At 46.7% G+C, this 13,370-nt stretch overlaps 1 protein-coding gene across 1 annotated transcript; it reads left to right on the forward strand.

Annotated features, from left to right (window-relative positions):
- The first annotated feature begins 522 nt into the window (after nt 1–522).
- Nucleotides 523–1,435, forward strand: LOC130140871 (uncharacterized). Its single transcript, XM_056321432.1, has 2 exons — nt 523–931; nt 990–1,435. The coding sequence occupies exons 1-2, from the start codon at nt 523–525 to the stop codon at nt 1,433–1,435; spliced, it is 855 nt and encodes a 284-aa protein (XP_056177407.1).
- Nucleotides 1,436–13,370: the final 11,935 nt, after the last annotated feature.

Below are 13,370 nucleotides of genomic sequence, written 5' to 3' on the forward strand. Positions count from 1 at the left end.
CTTTAATCTCTGCGTTGGGTATTGGGTCGGCGACGCGTCCTGGGACGTTGCACAACAATATCGACCACGGTTGGGATGGTCGCGCGCCGTAGGGTTCGGGGCGTGACATCCCCCGTTGATTTGGTATCAGAGCAAGGTCAGCTCGGTCCAATTTGGTCGAAGCCTGGAGTAATAAGGAACGATGACCTTGGGTAGCCAATAGGGAGACCCTGTGTGCTACGTGTACCTCCTGACTGTCTGTGTTTTGATTGAGTGCCTATATGAATTGACCCGTAAAGTGCAGGTGCGACAGGACCTGAGGTAAGTACGTGTATCTCCTTGGATTGAAGTCTTGTGCTGTTGGTGCTTAGCCGCATGCTGAGTGATTGATTGTTGTTGTGTTAGTTCCCTGCCTAGGACCTTAGACCGGTTTAGCTTGGTTTAGGTCTCTAATTCCTGAGTGGAATTATAGCAGGTAGGCGGGTAGTGAGGTCAGTAAAGATGAGAAGAAGAGGAAAGGAAACCCAAGGGTAGCCGAGTGCTATGGGCCAAGAGGCTAGAGATCCAAGAATGGAGGAGGTTATTCAGACCCTACATGAAATAGGAAATATTATGGGCAGGCAAGCTCAGGAAAGGGCCGCCACCATTGCCCAGGCTACTGAGGCTGCAGCAACTGCTGCTGTGAATGGAAACAATGCCAATCAACGGCAGGCTCAGATGGCGGTAAATAGACAAATGCATCAATTAGTGGAGCAGTTCCTGAAGTTGAAATCGCCTAAGTTTAATGGTAGGGATGACCCCGAGGCTACACCGCGTTGGGTAGAGGAGTTAGAGAAGGCCTTTGATGTATTAGGGTGCACCGAGACTGAGAAAGTGACCCTGGCGATATATCAGTTGCAGGATAACGCGAATGATTGGTGGAAGGCCACTAGAGATAGAGTGTTTTCGGAAGGTATCGCCCAGACTTGGCTGCGTTTACCGAGAGTTTTTATGGAAAGTATTTTTCGGAGAGTGCACAAGAAAGAAAACTGACGGAATTCATGAGGCTCCTCCAAGGCAGATGACTGTGGATCAATATGAAGCGGAGTTCGCTAGACTGTCCAAGTTTGCACCTAGGATGGTGGAAAATCCACAGGATAAGGTTCGGAGATTTAGGGACGGACTGAAGCCAGATCTTCGAAGCCAAATGATTTCGTTGAACATTAGAGATTACGGGGAAATGTATGAACGAGCTCAAGCTATAGAGCGAGATCAGTTAGAAAGGGCAACCGCTTCTGGGTCGCGGTTCGCTCAGAATAGGGACAACCGCCGTTTCAAGAAGAAGCCGATGGCGGGAAACAGGCGATTCGTCCCACCGGCTAGAAAGAACATTGGGAAGCCGAGCCACCAACCGAATCGATTTGGAGCTTATTTTAAATGTGGGAGTTTGGAGCACCAGATCCGGAATTGTCCCTAGCAGCGCCCTTCAGGACTTCAGATGCAACCGCAATAGCCCCGAGTAGGGAACCAAGCCGGAAATCCCCCACCGGCTAATCAACGACGACCGCCTGCGCAAGGACAAGTTTATCCGATGGCGCGAAGAGAGGCGGAGGACACGTCGGGCGTGGTCACAGGTACGATTTCTCTATGTGATCATGCTGCGTATGTATTATTTGACCCGAGGGCTACGCATTCGTTTATATCAGAGCAGTTTGTTAGACTGGTTGGGATTGAGCCTGTTATGCTTGAGACTATGCTATGTGTGATGACCCCATTGAATGATACGGTGTTAGTGTCGTTAGGGTGTCCTAACTGTAAAATAGTTATCGGGGGTAGAGAAGAAAAGATTGACTTGGCAGTGTTGGCCATGTTTGATTTTGATGTGATAATTGGAATGGATTGGCTAGTAAGGCAGAAAGCCGTAATGGATTGTGGCAATAAGGTAATCCAGTTTAACCCGATTGGGCAGCCTAGATTTGAATTTCAGGGAAACCGAGGAGGAACCTCGATCCCTTGGATTTCCTCGCTCGAGGTGACTAAGTTGTTGGACGAAGGTTGTGAAGGATATTTGGTGAATGTGGTCGATCCGACAGTGGCGGAACCTAAATTGGAAGAGATACCCGTAGTGTGCGATTTTCCCGAGATCTTTTTCCAGGAATTGTCGCGTTTGCCACCGGAGCGAGAAGTGGAATTTGTCATAGAATTGGCCCCAGAAACTGAACCGATCTCAAAGGCGTCGTATCGAATGTCCTTATTAGAATTGAAAGAATTAAAAGTCCAAATGCAGGAATTATTGGACAAGGGTTTTATTCACCCTAGTGTATCACCATGGGGAGCGCCGGTCCTGTTTGTAAGGAAGAAGGACAGGACCTTAAGATTGTGCATAGACTACCAGCAGTTGAACTAGGTGACAGTTAAGAATAAGTACCCACTGCCGAGGATTGATGACCTGTTTGACCAATTACAAGGAGCATCAGTGTTCTTTAAGATTGATCTATGGACCGGATATCATCAGTTAAGGATCAGGAAAGAGGACATACCTAAGACCGCTTTTAGAACGAGGTACAGGCACTATGAGTTTACAGTGATGCCCTTTGGTCTGACCAATGCCCCTGCTGCCTTTATGGACTTAATGAATCGAGTATTCAAGGAGTTCTTGGATCAATTCGTCATCGTCTTGATTGACGACATATTGGTATATTCGAGAAGCCCCGAAGAGCATGAGGTACACCTGACCGAGGTACTACGGACCTTAAGAGAACACGCACTCTATGTCAAGTTCAGTAAGTGTGAGTTTTGGCTTGGCAGAGTAGCGTTCCTTGGACACATAATTTCGGGAGATGGAATTTCTATGGACCCGACGAAGATTGAGGCAGTAACTAAGTGGCCAAGGCCAACATCAGTGACGGAGATTCGAAGTTTCTTATGTTTGGCTGGTTATTATTGACGTTTTGTAGAAAAGTTCTCGTCGATAGCCACGCTATTGACACGGCTGCTTAAGAAGGAAACTAAGTTTGAGTGGGATGAAAAGTGTGAAAGGAGTTTCCAAGAGTTGAAGCATAGACTGACAACCGCCCCTGTATTAACCATTCCGTCCGGACCAGGAGGATTTGAGGTCTATAGTGATGCTTCATTAAGAGGGCTTGGTTGTGTATTGATACAGCACGGAAGGGTAGTTGCATATGCGTCGCGCCAGTTAAGACCGCATGAGATGAACTATCCGACGCATGATTTAAAGTTGGCAGCGATCATCTTCGCCCTCAAGATTTGGAGGCACTATTTGTGCGGGGAAAAATTCCAGATTTATACGGATCACCAAAGCCTCAAGTACCTATTTTCGTAGAAAGAATTAAATATGAGGCAGCGCCGATGGATGGAACTTCTTAAGGATTACGACTGCGACATCCTGTATCATCCCGGGAAAGCAAATCGAGTAGCGGATGCGCTAAGTCGGAAGTCGAGTATGGCGCATATGATGGTCAGGGAGTGGACCCTGTTAGAAAGGCTCAAAGACTCAGAGTTTAAGTTCGAGGTGAGCCGGATGTCTAACCTAATGGATGCATTGAGAATCGAACTGGAGATCCAGTCAAGGATTAAGGCACTACAATTTACGGACCAAGAAATACAAAAAGATTGTTGGAATGGACGCCGCTACAAGAAAATCGAATTTCCAAGTGAGCGAGGACGGAGTTTTAAAATTTCGAGGACGATTGTGCATGCCCGATGACGTTGAGCTTAAGGAGGAAATTTTAAGAGAAGCTCATCGCAGCGATTATAGCATCCAAACAAACAGTACAAAGATGTACTAGAATCTGCGGCAGCATTATTGGTGGAATTGATTGAAAAAGGATGTGGCCAAGCATGTGGCGAAATGCCTGACATGTCAGCAAGTTAAGGCACAGCACTGTAAGCCTGGAGGATTATTGCGATCGTTAGAAATCCCTGAATGGAAATGGGAGCATATCACTATGGATTTCGTCACGGGATTACCGAGAAGCCAGAGAGGTCACGACTCTATTTGGGTAATAGTGGATAGATTGACTAAGTCAGCGCACTTCCTGGCAATGCGAAAAGATTTTGAGTTGGAAAAGTACGCAGAGTTGTATGTGCGGCAGATTGTCCGGTTGCATGGAGTACCAGTGACGATCACATCAGACCGTGATCCGAGATTTACGGCCAATTTTTGGAAAAGTCTACAGACGGCCTTAGGAACGAAGTTGCAGTTCAGTACGGCCTATCATCCACAGACGGATGGCCAGTCTGAAAGAACGATTCAGACCTTAGAGGATATGTTGCGAGCCTGTGTATTGGACTTCCAGGGAAAATGGGAAGAGCAGCTACACCTGGTGGAGTTCGCCTATAATAATAGTTATCAGCAAAGTATTCAGATGGCGCCGTTTGAGGTCTTGTATGGCAGAGCGTGTAGGACGCCAGTGTGTTGGGACGAAGTTAGAGAACGAAGTATCACAGGCCCAGAATTGGTACAGCAGACGGTCGAAGCAGTTGAGATTATCCGAGAAAGGTTAAGGACCACACAGAGTCGCTAGAAAAGTTATGCCGATCGGAGAAGACGACCCTTGGAGTTTCAAGTTGGAGATCGTGTATTTCTCAAGGTGTCGCCTATGAAGGGACTATCCAGATTTGGTAAGAAAGGAAAACTGAGCCCGAGGTATGTCGGTCCGTTTGAGATTTTAAAGAAGATCGGAGATATGGCCTACCGACTTGCCTTGCCACCTAATCTGTCTCAAGTGCACAATGTGTTCCACGTGTTGATGTTGAGAAAGTATGAACCAGACCCGACCCACGTTCTGAGGTACAAGGAGGTAGACGTGGACGACAAGGTGTCGTACGTGGAAAGGCCAGTGAGGATCGAGGACAGAAAAGATCGAGTGCTGCAGAATAAGACAATCCCGATGGTCAAAGTTGTTTGGGAGCACCACAGGACAGAAGGTGCCACCTGGGAAAGCGAAGAGGCAATGCGACGTCAATACCCCCATTTGTTTGAATAGATAGGTTTAGATTGCAAATTTCGAGGACGAAATTTTTGTAAGAGGGGAGAGTTGTAACGTCCTGAATTTTGATCCAATCTCGGGATCAATGAAATAGATATTATTTCTCATTTAATTTTAGTGAGTCTCGCCCGAAACTGATCATTCTCGGGATACTAACCAAAAGGGAATGGCTAATTAGGAAAATGGTGCGTGGACCAGGGACCCGATCGCGAATCGGGCACCGATTCCGAAAAATGACGAGGAAATATTTTGGGCCAATGTAGGCCGATCCTAGGAAGGTGATGGATTTAGTTTGGCCAATGACGTGCGATAGGATCGCGGGTGATTCCGCACGATCGAGAGTACGCGTGGCGAACAAATCCCGAACTTAATCCGAACGATCGCGACCTCCGGAACTAGCGATAAATCCTCGCGTTTTCCCGGTAATCGAGACCGTCACGACCCGAGTAACCCCTGGTCGATACGCGTAACCCCTGAACAGCCGCCCGTTAGTAAGAGACCCTAAAATTGTAATTGAGCAATTTTGATCGCGAAGTTGGATCCGGACTTGGACGTCGAATTTCGTGGACGTATACAACTATTTTGCGAGGACAACGTCATTTTAGTGAGGCCAACTATATTTGGGATCAGTACGGTTGAAAAATGGAAATTCGGCCCAGAATCGGAAAATTACGATTTTGCCCCTAAGCCTATGCCTTGTATTCCGAATTTTGGGAGATTATGGGAGGTCATTTTGGGGATTTAATTGGATAAGATCAGCCCCAATAATTCAGAAAATTTGGGTCTAATATGCCCTTGGATATTTTGGCTTTAGATTATCTCAACCAAGTGAGTGAAGGGTAAGATGGGCAAATTGGAAAGTTGGTCAAACCCCCCCTAAGACTACTAATTATCTTAGTCTCTCCTTCATTTCTCACCTCACCACCGGCCACTCACCCTCCTCCTCCACGCCATTCTCCCTCCCTCTCATTTCCTTGCTCGGCCATGAGGAACACCGCCAATCAGCTCCCCTTGGGCGCCGCTCGCCGGACCGCCGCTCGCCAAGGCCGATCGCCGCCGCCGTCCGCGTGAGCCATCACCACCACCAGACCGTCCCATTCTCTCCTCCCCCAGCCGCCAACCAGCTCTCCTTCCCTTCAGCCGTGTGAAGATCGCCTTGGACCGCCGGTCGCCGCATGCCGCCGCTCCTCGCCGTCGCTAGGCCGCCGTAAAGCCAGCTCAGCCGGCCCGTTTTTCTATCCCGATCAGCTAGTTGGAGCTTAGGAGCCTAAGTGAGTATTAGTCCCTAAATCCTAATTAGGCTAATTAAGCATTTCTAGATAGGATTAGGGTTAATTAAGGGTTAATTAAGGTATTTTAAGGTTGATTAGTGGCATGTTGATTGGTGGCTGATTTGGTGATTAATTGGGGAGCTTAATGGAGTAATTTGAAGTTGATTATAGCCTAATTTGATCAGAATTGGTGGCTGCCATGTTGTGTTTAATTGGCCCAAGTTCGGGTAGTTATTAAGTATGGAAATTCCCGAGCGTGCCTTGTTTGGTTGATGTGGTGGTTAATTGTTCTTGATTGTAGTCAATGTGATTATGCCATGCCGTGTGATCTATGTGGCTGAATGATACAATGTGTGATTGGCCAATAATGAACGTGAATCCCATTGATTAAGTATGTGAAATGTGAGTGCCGATATTGTGCCATGCTAGATTGCATTGAATTGCTTAATTTGGGCATGTCGTGGCTGATTTGAATAGAGTAATTCATTGGGCGTGTTAAGTGTAATTGAGTTCGTCTCGATGTGATTTAAGTATATTGAGATGCACGTGAATTGGCATAAATTGCCTAAGTGAAATTGAGTGCTCATTGTGCATGGTGTTGTTACCCGAATGCCGGATTGCATGGCCACGTATTTCGCATGCTGAGCATTGGCTTGAATCGAGATTTGTGCCAGTACGCGTGCCTGACATGAGCATGTGATCACCCTAATTGCCTTGATGCGTTTTACGCGGGGTTTGGATAAAATTGGTTGTGTGCACGTGTGATCATTATAAGTCCTGATGCGTTTTACGCGAGACGATGCCCGGTTCTACCGGAAGACGGCCAGCCTGATGCGTTTTACGTGGGTTTTGGTCCGTATATAGAGATCGGTGTTGCGCCTGATGCGTTTTACGCGGGCTAGAGACACCGGGCTTGATGCGTTTTACGCGGGCCATGAAGTGTTGGTATTGATTGATAGACCTGATGCGTTTTACACGGGTCGAATTCTAATTGAGAAAATGAGCAGTGTATGAGAGTGCATGGGCAAGTGTGTGGGCATGTGCGTACCGGTGACTCGTATGTAAGGCAGGCACTAATGAGTATGAGCATGCGTATGGCGTACGTATGATTAAGTGTGATCGCGTATGTGCCATGAGTATTATTATGAACTGTCTAACCTGCTGGGTCAATTGTGTGCTCAATCTGGACCCGAGGGTCTAGGTCAATTGATTGTCAAATATTACTGGTTATATGTGCTTTGTTTGCCTATCAGGAGGTGCATGTTAGCCTAGTTTAGGTTTAGGGGGTTTTACTCACTGAGATTCGTTCTCACGGTTGTTAAAACCCACCATTTCAGACCCTCGGCCCTGAGGATGTCAGAGTTTCCGGTACGTTTTGGGATCCCGCATCAGATAGAGAGAGCGGTGACCGAGTACCCTGTAGGGAACAGGGATACATATATTAGGCATTATACTATAGTATGGGTTGATGTGGGGGAAACGTATTACGAGACCCACGAGTACGTAGCTTGGTGCTTTAGGGACGACTCCGGGGAGTTTGGACCTCTTCGGACTTTTGATGTCCCGTTCAACGGGCTGGGCGAGATGGATTCTCAGTGTGCCGACGGAGGCCTGGCAATCCCCGAAGCTACAGCCGAGGGGAGTTCGAGTTCTGGCGCCAGACTTGTCGTCTGGGAAGTAGATAAGCCGAACCCGATGGACGAGGAGCCGGTAGATTGGGACTCTGACCTGGAGCCGATGGAGTCGGATGAGGAGCCAGAGCCTATAGAGTAGGACCCCGAGCAGGAGGGCGAGCCTGAGGAGATGGATTCTGAGGAGGAGCCGGCAGAGGCCGAGTCCGAGCTGGATTCCCTAGACTCCGAGGTCGAGCTGTCTGACAGTTCTTCCGAGTCCTCGGGATCCGATCCAGACTTGGTTCCGTAGGGTTAGCCTTAGCCTCAGTTAGGTCGGGCCAGTACCTTTTTGACCGGAGCTCTTCCTTAGATTAGTGCTTAGACTGACCGCCCAGGCCACCTACCTCTTTTTGTCAGTGGTGGCCGTTGACCCGCTTTTGATGTATTGTACCTTATTGTAATTGGATATTGTATATGTTTTCCTGTTGTTAATGCAATGTATATATTTATAATGTTGTTTGTTGGTTGTGTTATCCTTGGTCTCGTGTTTTAAATTGTACGTGTGTTTATGTTGCTTCCGCGTATGCTTTAATCTCTGTGTTGGGTATTGGGTCGGCAACGCTTCCTAGGACGTCGCACAACAATATCGACCACGATTGGGATGCTCGCGCGCCGTAGAGTTCGGGGCGTGACACTAGACATCCAAGTAATTCCCATTCCTCGAAAGGAACTTGTTACTTGGTGGAAAGGCATGTCCAAAGACAACCAAACTTATGTCCAAGAAAGGCTTGGATACCTTCTTGAACTTATGCATGTAGAACATCAAGTCAGTTTAGTCCAAGCTTTGTCACATTTTTGGGAGGTTTCCACCGCCACATTTCATCTTGGAGAGCATGAATTGGTGCCAACATTAGAAGAATATCAAGCTGCCATTGGAATTAATTCTAAACCTAGGGTCGTAGAGCCACCCGTTGGACTTAATCCTGTAAGCCTTTTAGTAGAATTCCTCAACCTCAAAAATTCCAAAATAGAAAAGCTAATCAAATCAAACACTGGTAGATTTTCATTAACCTTCCTAGTGGACAACTTTTCAAAACTTCCTAAGGAAATGGGAAACACTTCAGCCCGGGTATTCATTCTAGCTTTCTTCGGCTTTGTTCTATTCCCCGTGTCTAGAACGGGATTAGACCCTTTAGTAGCTGTGATCGTAAGACAAGCATATCTTAAATGGGACTTCTCCAATATGCTTCTTGCCCAAATCGTCATCTCCTTAAATACATACCAAAATCATGAGAAGGGTATCTTTCAAGCTTCTACTGGTCTTTTGTCATTATGGTTCATCTCACACATTCGACCTTGGTGTCGTTTCATGAACATTCGCGAAATTTGTTTGGCGATAAATCCAATTGAGCGATACATTCGTATCCAAAACAAATTACCCAAACAATCTTTCTTAGATTGGGTCAATTTCATTAGAGCCTTAACTCCTGATCAAATCCAATGGCGGATCAATTGGCTAAAGATTAGCAAAGCGAAGATCACAAGCCAAGAGGGAAATGCGGTACCGTTGCTTGGTTTGAGTGGAGGAGCAGCTTATTGCCCTCTAAGGGTTGTTAGACAATTTGGGATACTTCAGCAAGTACCACCGGTATGGAATCCCGAAGAGTTCGCCTTTGATATCCCAAATGGAATTATACCCGAAGAGGATAAGAATGTCCTTCAAGCCAAAATTCACAAGATCATCTTATCTTTGGATAACCCACTCGAACAAATAATCGAGTGGCCAAAAAGCCTGGAAGAAGACATGAAGATTTGCATGGCCTCTAAAGAATACATCAAATGGATAGAAAATAAACGTCCAATTGATGTCGAGTCATATGTCCCATTGAGCATAGTATCGGATCCCGTGGAGGAGTACGTTCCGGAATACATTGTTCCAAGCATGCCTGGAGTGGAACCCTACGTCCCAGAAGAGGTCGTGATCGATGTGGAAGAATGGGAGTCTCGAGCCAAGGAATGGGAAGAATATCAAAAGGCGGAAGCTATCTTAGCTAGCAAGAAGCCTAAGATTGGATGATTTAAATTCTTATTTGAGTTTAAAATCATGATGTTAGACAATTTTATATGCAATGATGGATTGATCATTTTCTAAACACAATTTCAAAACATAAAGGAATCACCATGGATTGCAATTCTTTGAGTTGTATGATTCCTTGAGAAAGACATTGATGAAGGATTTTATACAAGGCTAAGACTTGTATAGAATTTCTTATCCTTGACAATCTCATGAAACCATACAATTAAAAGGATGTAGGGTTTCACGATCATTTTACTATGCTGACATTGGGTCTTTTTATAAAGCAGGTTGTTTAGCAACGGAAGGTAAATGTCACGCCCCAAACCCTACGGCACGCGGCATCCCTTCTACGGTCGAATTAGTGCGACGTCCCAGGACTCGTCGCCGACCCAAAACCCCAAATCAGAGAATATACACACGCGGAAACGATCACACACCCGTACATAAATAAACATGACCGAGGTAGCAACGGAAGGCAAACATAGCAACATACTTCATAAATACAAACTTATATTAATCAAAGAGTATTTACAATATCCATTAGAAACATAAACATACACAGGCCAAAAATGGGTCAGCAAGCCACCATCATCAAAAAGGAATACGTGACTCGGGGCGGTTAGGTACTATATCCACTAAGGGCTCTCTTCCAAAAAATGTTGGCCCCTAATGTTAGCTAGGCTCTAGGCTAACCCCTAGGGGGTATCCAGTCCGAGTCGGATCCAGAAGACTCGGATGAATCGTTGGACAGCTCGAACTCGGAATCCATGGACTCGGGCTCGGACTCGACCTCCAACAGCTCCTCCTCGGGATCATCCTCGGACCCCGGCACCTCCTCAAGATCCTCCTCCGGCTCAGGCTCCAGCTCTATCGGCTTCGGTTCGGGGTCGGACTCCCACTCCATCGGCACCTCCTCTTCAGGCTCCGAATCTATGTCGGACTCTATGATGACTAGCTGGGGGTCAGAATCTGCCTCGGACACGGCATCGGAGCTCACTACCTCCCCATCGGCTGCATGTGGGTCCCACTGGCCTAATCCGTCAAATGGAACATCAAAGGTCCTAAGGGGTCCGTGAAAGCCGGTCTAGTCCCGATAGCACCAACTAAGATAGGGATGGGCCTTGAGCTGTGGGCCGCCCTCGTCAACCCAAACGATAGTGTAAAACCTAATATAAGCTTCCTTGTTCTAACCAGGGTACTCGATCACCGAACGCACTATATGTAACATCCTGAATTTCGACCCATTTTCGGGATCAATGAAATTGATATTATTCTCATTTAATTTTAGTAAGTCTCGCCCGAAATTGAGCGCTCTCGGGATATTAACCAGAAGGGAATGGCTAACTAGGAAAACGGTACGTGGACCAAGGACCCGATCGCGAATTGGGCACCGATTCCGAGAAACGACGAGGAGATATTTTGGGCTAATATGGGCCAATCCTAGGAAGGGGACGGATTTGGTTTGGCCAATGACATACGATTGGATCGCAGGTGATTCCGCACGACCGAGAGTACGCATGGCGAACAAATCCTCGAACTTAATCCGAACGATCGCGACCTCCGGAACTAGCGATAATTCCTCCCGTTCTCCCGGTAATCGAGACCGTCATGGCTCGAGTAACCCTAGGTCGATACGCGTAACCCCTAATTAGCCGCCCGTTAGTGAGAGACCCTAAAATTGTAATTGAGCAATTTAATCATGAAATTGGATCCGGACTTGGACGTCGAATTTCGTGGACGTGCACGACTAGTTTGCGAGGACGACATCATTTTAGTGTGGCCAACTATATTTGGGATCAGTTCGGTCGAAAAATGGAAATTCGGCCCGAAATCGGAAAATGACGATTTTGCCTCTAGGCCTATTTTTGGTATTCCGAATTTTGGGAGGTTATTTTGGGGATTAAAGTGGATAAGATCAACCCCCAATAATTCAGATTTTGATGGTCTAATATGCCCTTGGATATTTTAGCAAGGTTTGATCTCATCCATTAAAGTGAGGGGCAAGATGGGCATTTTAGAAAAGTTGGTCAAACACCTTTTAAGACCAATAATTCTCTCTCTCCTCTCATTTCCTTTCACCACCTTCGGCCACTTCCCCCTTTCCTCTCCCCCACGCCGACTCTCTCCCCCTCCATTTTCCTTGTTCGGCGTGAGCACCACCACCTCCCCCCTTCGCCGTTTGAGCCGTCGATCGCCGCCGCCGTTCATCGCCGCTGAGGAGGCCGCTGTCCGCCGTCGTGAGCCGCCTTGGACCGCCCGTTTTTCCCCACCGGTTTAACTGCTTTTGGAGCGTAGGATTAGGTGAGTATTAATCCCTAAACCCTAATTAGGAGGATTATGCATTTCTAGATAGGTTTAGGGTATTTTACTGTTTAATTAGTACAAATTAGGGGTAATTAGTGGGCTGATCATAGCAGCTGGTGTCGTGTTGATTTTGGCAGACTATTATGCTATTTTGGAGGTGGATTGGAAGCCGAGGACGTGCTGATTAGTGGCCGTCCATATCGGGTATTAATTAGACTAAGTTGATCAAAATGGGATTAAATGGCGTAATTGCCGAGAGTGCTCAGATTGACAGATTAGTAGCTGATTTGTGTTTGATTGTGCTCAATTTTATATTGCCAGGCCGCGTGTGTGTATGGCTAAGTGATGCAATGTGTGATTGGCCATCGATTTGGCGGGAATACTATTGCTCAAGTACGTGAGATATGTGCACCGACTTTGTGTCATGCAAGATTGCATTGAATTGGCTTATTCGTATTGTTTGTTGGTGGATTTTGTGATGCCACGTCGCATGTTGAGAGTGGCCAAGTATTGAGGAGATTAATGGGCCATTAATTGTATTAATTATACATGGCTAAGTGTACGTGATCGGGTGCCGATATGGTACCATGTAAGATTGATTTGAATTGATTATTTAGGCATGCTATTGTGTTAATTGGACACATTGTGACTAAAGTGAGCATGTCGTATTATCACTGGAACACGTCGTGGTATTGTTGAGCATGACTTGGCATAATGTGATTATGTGCCTATATTGTAATTGTGTGCTCATTGTGAATTACATCGTTGCTCGAATGTCGGATTTCATGGCCATGCATTTCGCATGCTGAGCATTGGTTTGAGTCGTGAATTGTGCAATATGCGTGCCCGACATGAGCATGTGATCACCTAAAATGCCCTGATGCGTCTTACGCGGGGTTAAGATAAAACCTGGCTGTGTGCATGTGTGATCACTGTAAACCCTGATGCGTTTTACGCAGGGTGTTAAAACCATCCTGATGCGTTTTATTCGGGATGATGCCCGGTTCTACCGGAAGACGGCCAGCCTGATGCGTGTTACGCGGGTTTTGGTTCGTATATGGAGATCGGTGTTGCGCCTGATGCGTTTTACGCGGGCCAGAGACACTGGGCTTGATGCGTTTTACGCGGGCCAGGA

Source organism: Syzygium oleosum, unplaced genomic scaffold (assembly GCF_021117445.2).
Source record: "Syzygium oleosum isolate NSW1041296 unplaced genomic scaffold, Sole_v2.1 Sole_v2.01, whole genome shotgun sequence".
NCBI lineage: Eukaryota > Viridiplantae > Streptophyta > Magnoliopsida > Myrtales > Myrtaceae > Syzygium > Syzygium oleosum.

Coding starts and splice junctions, on each gene's coding strand:
- LOC130140871 (XM_056321432.1), top strand. CDS start 523: ATGGGCCAAGAGGCTAGAGATCCAAGAATGGAGGAGGTTATTCAGACC. Junction 932..989: donor AGATAGAGTGTTTTCGGAAG/GTATCGCCCAGA, acceptor TATTTTTCGGAG/AGTGCACAAGAAAGAAAACT.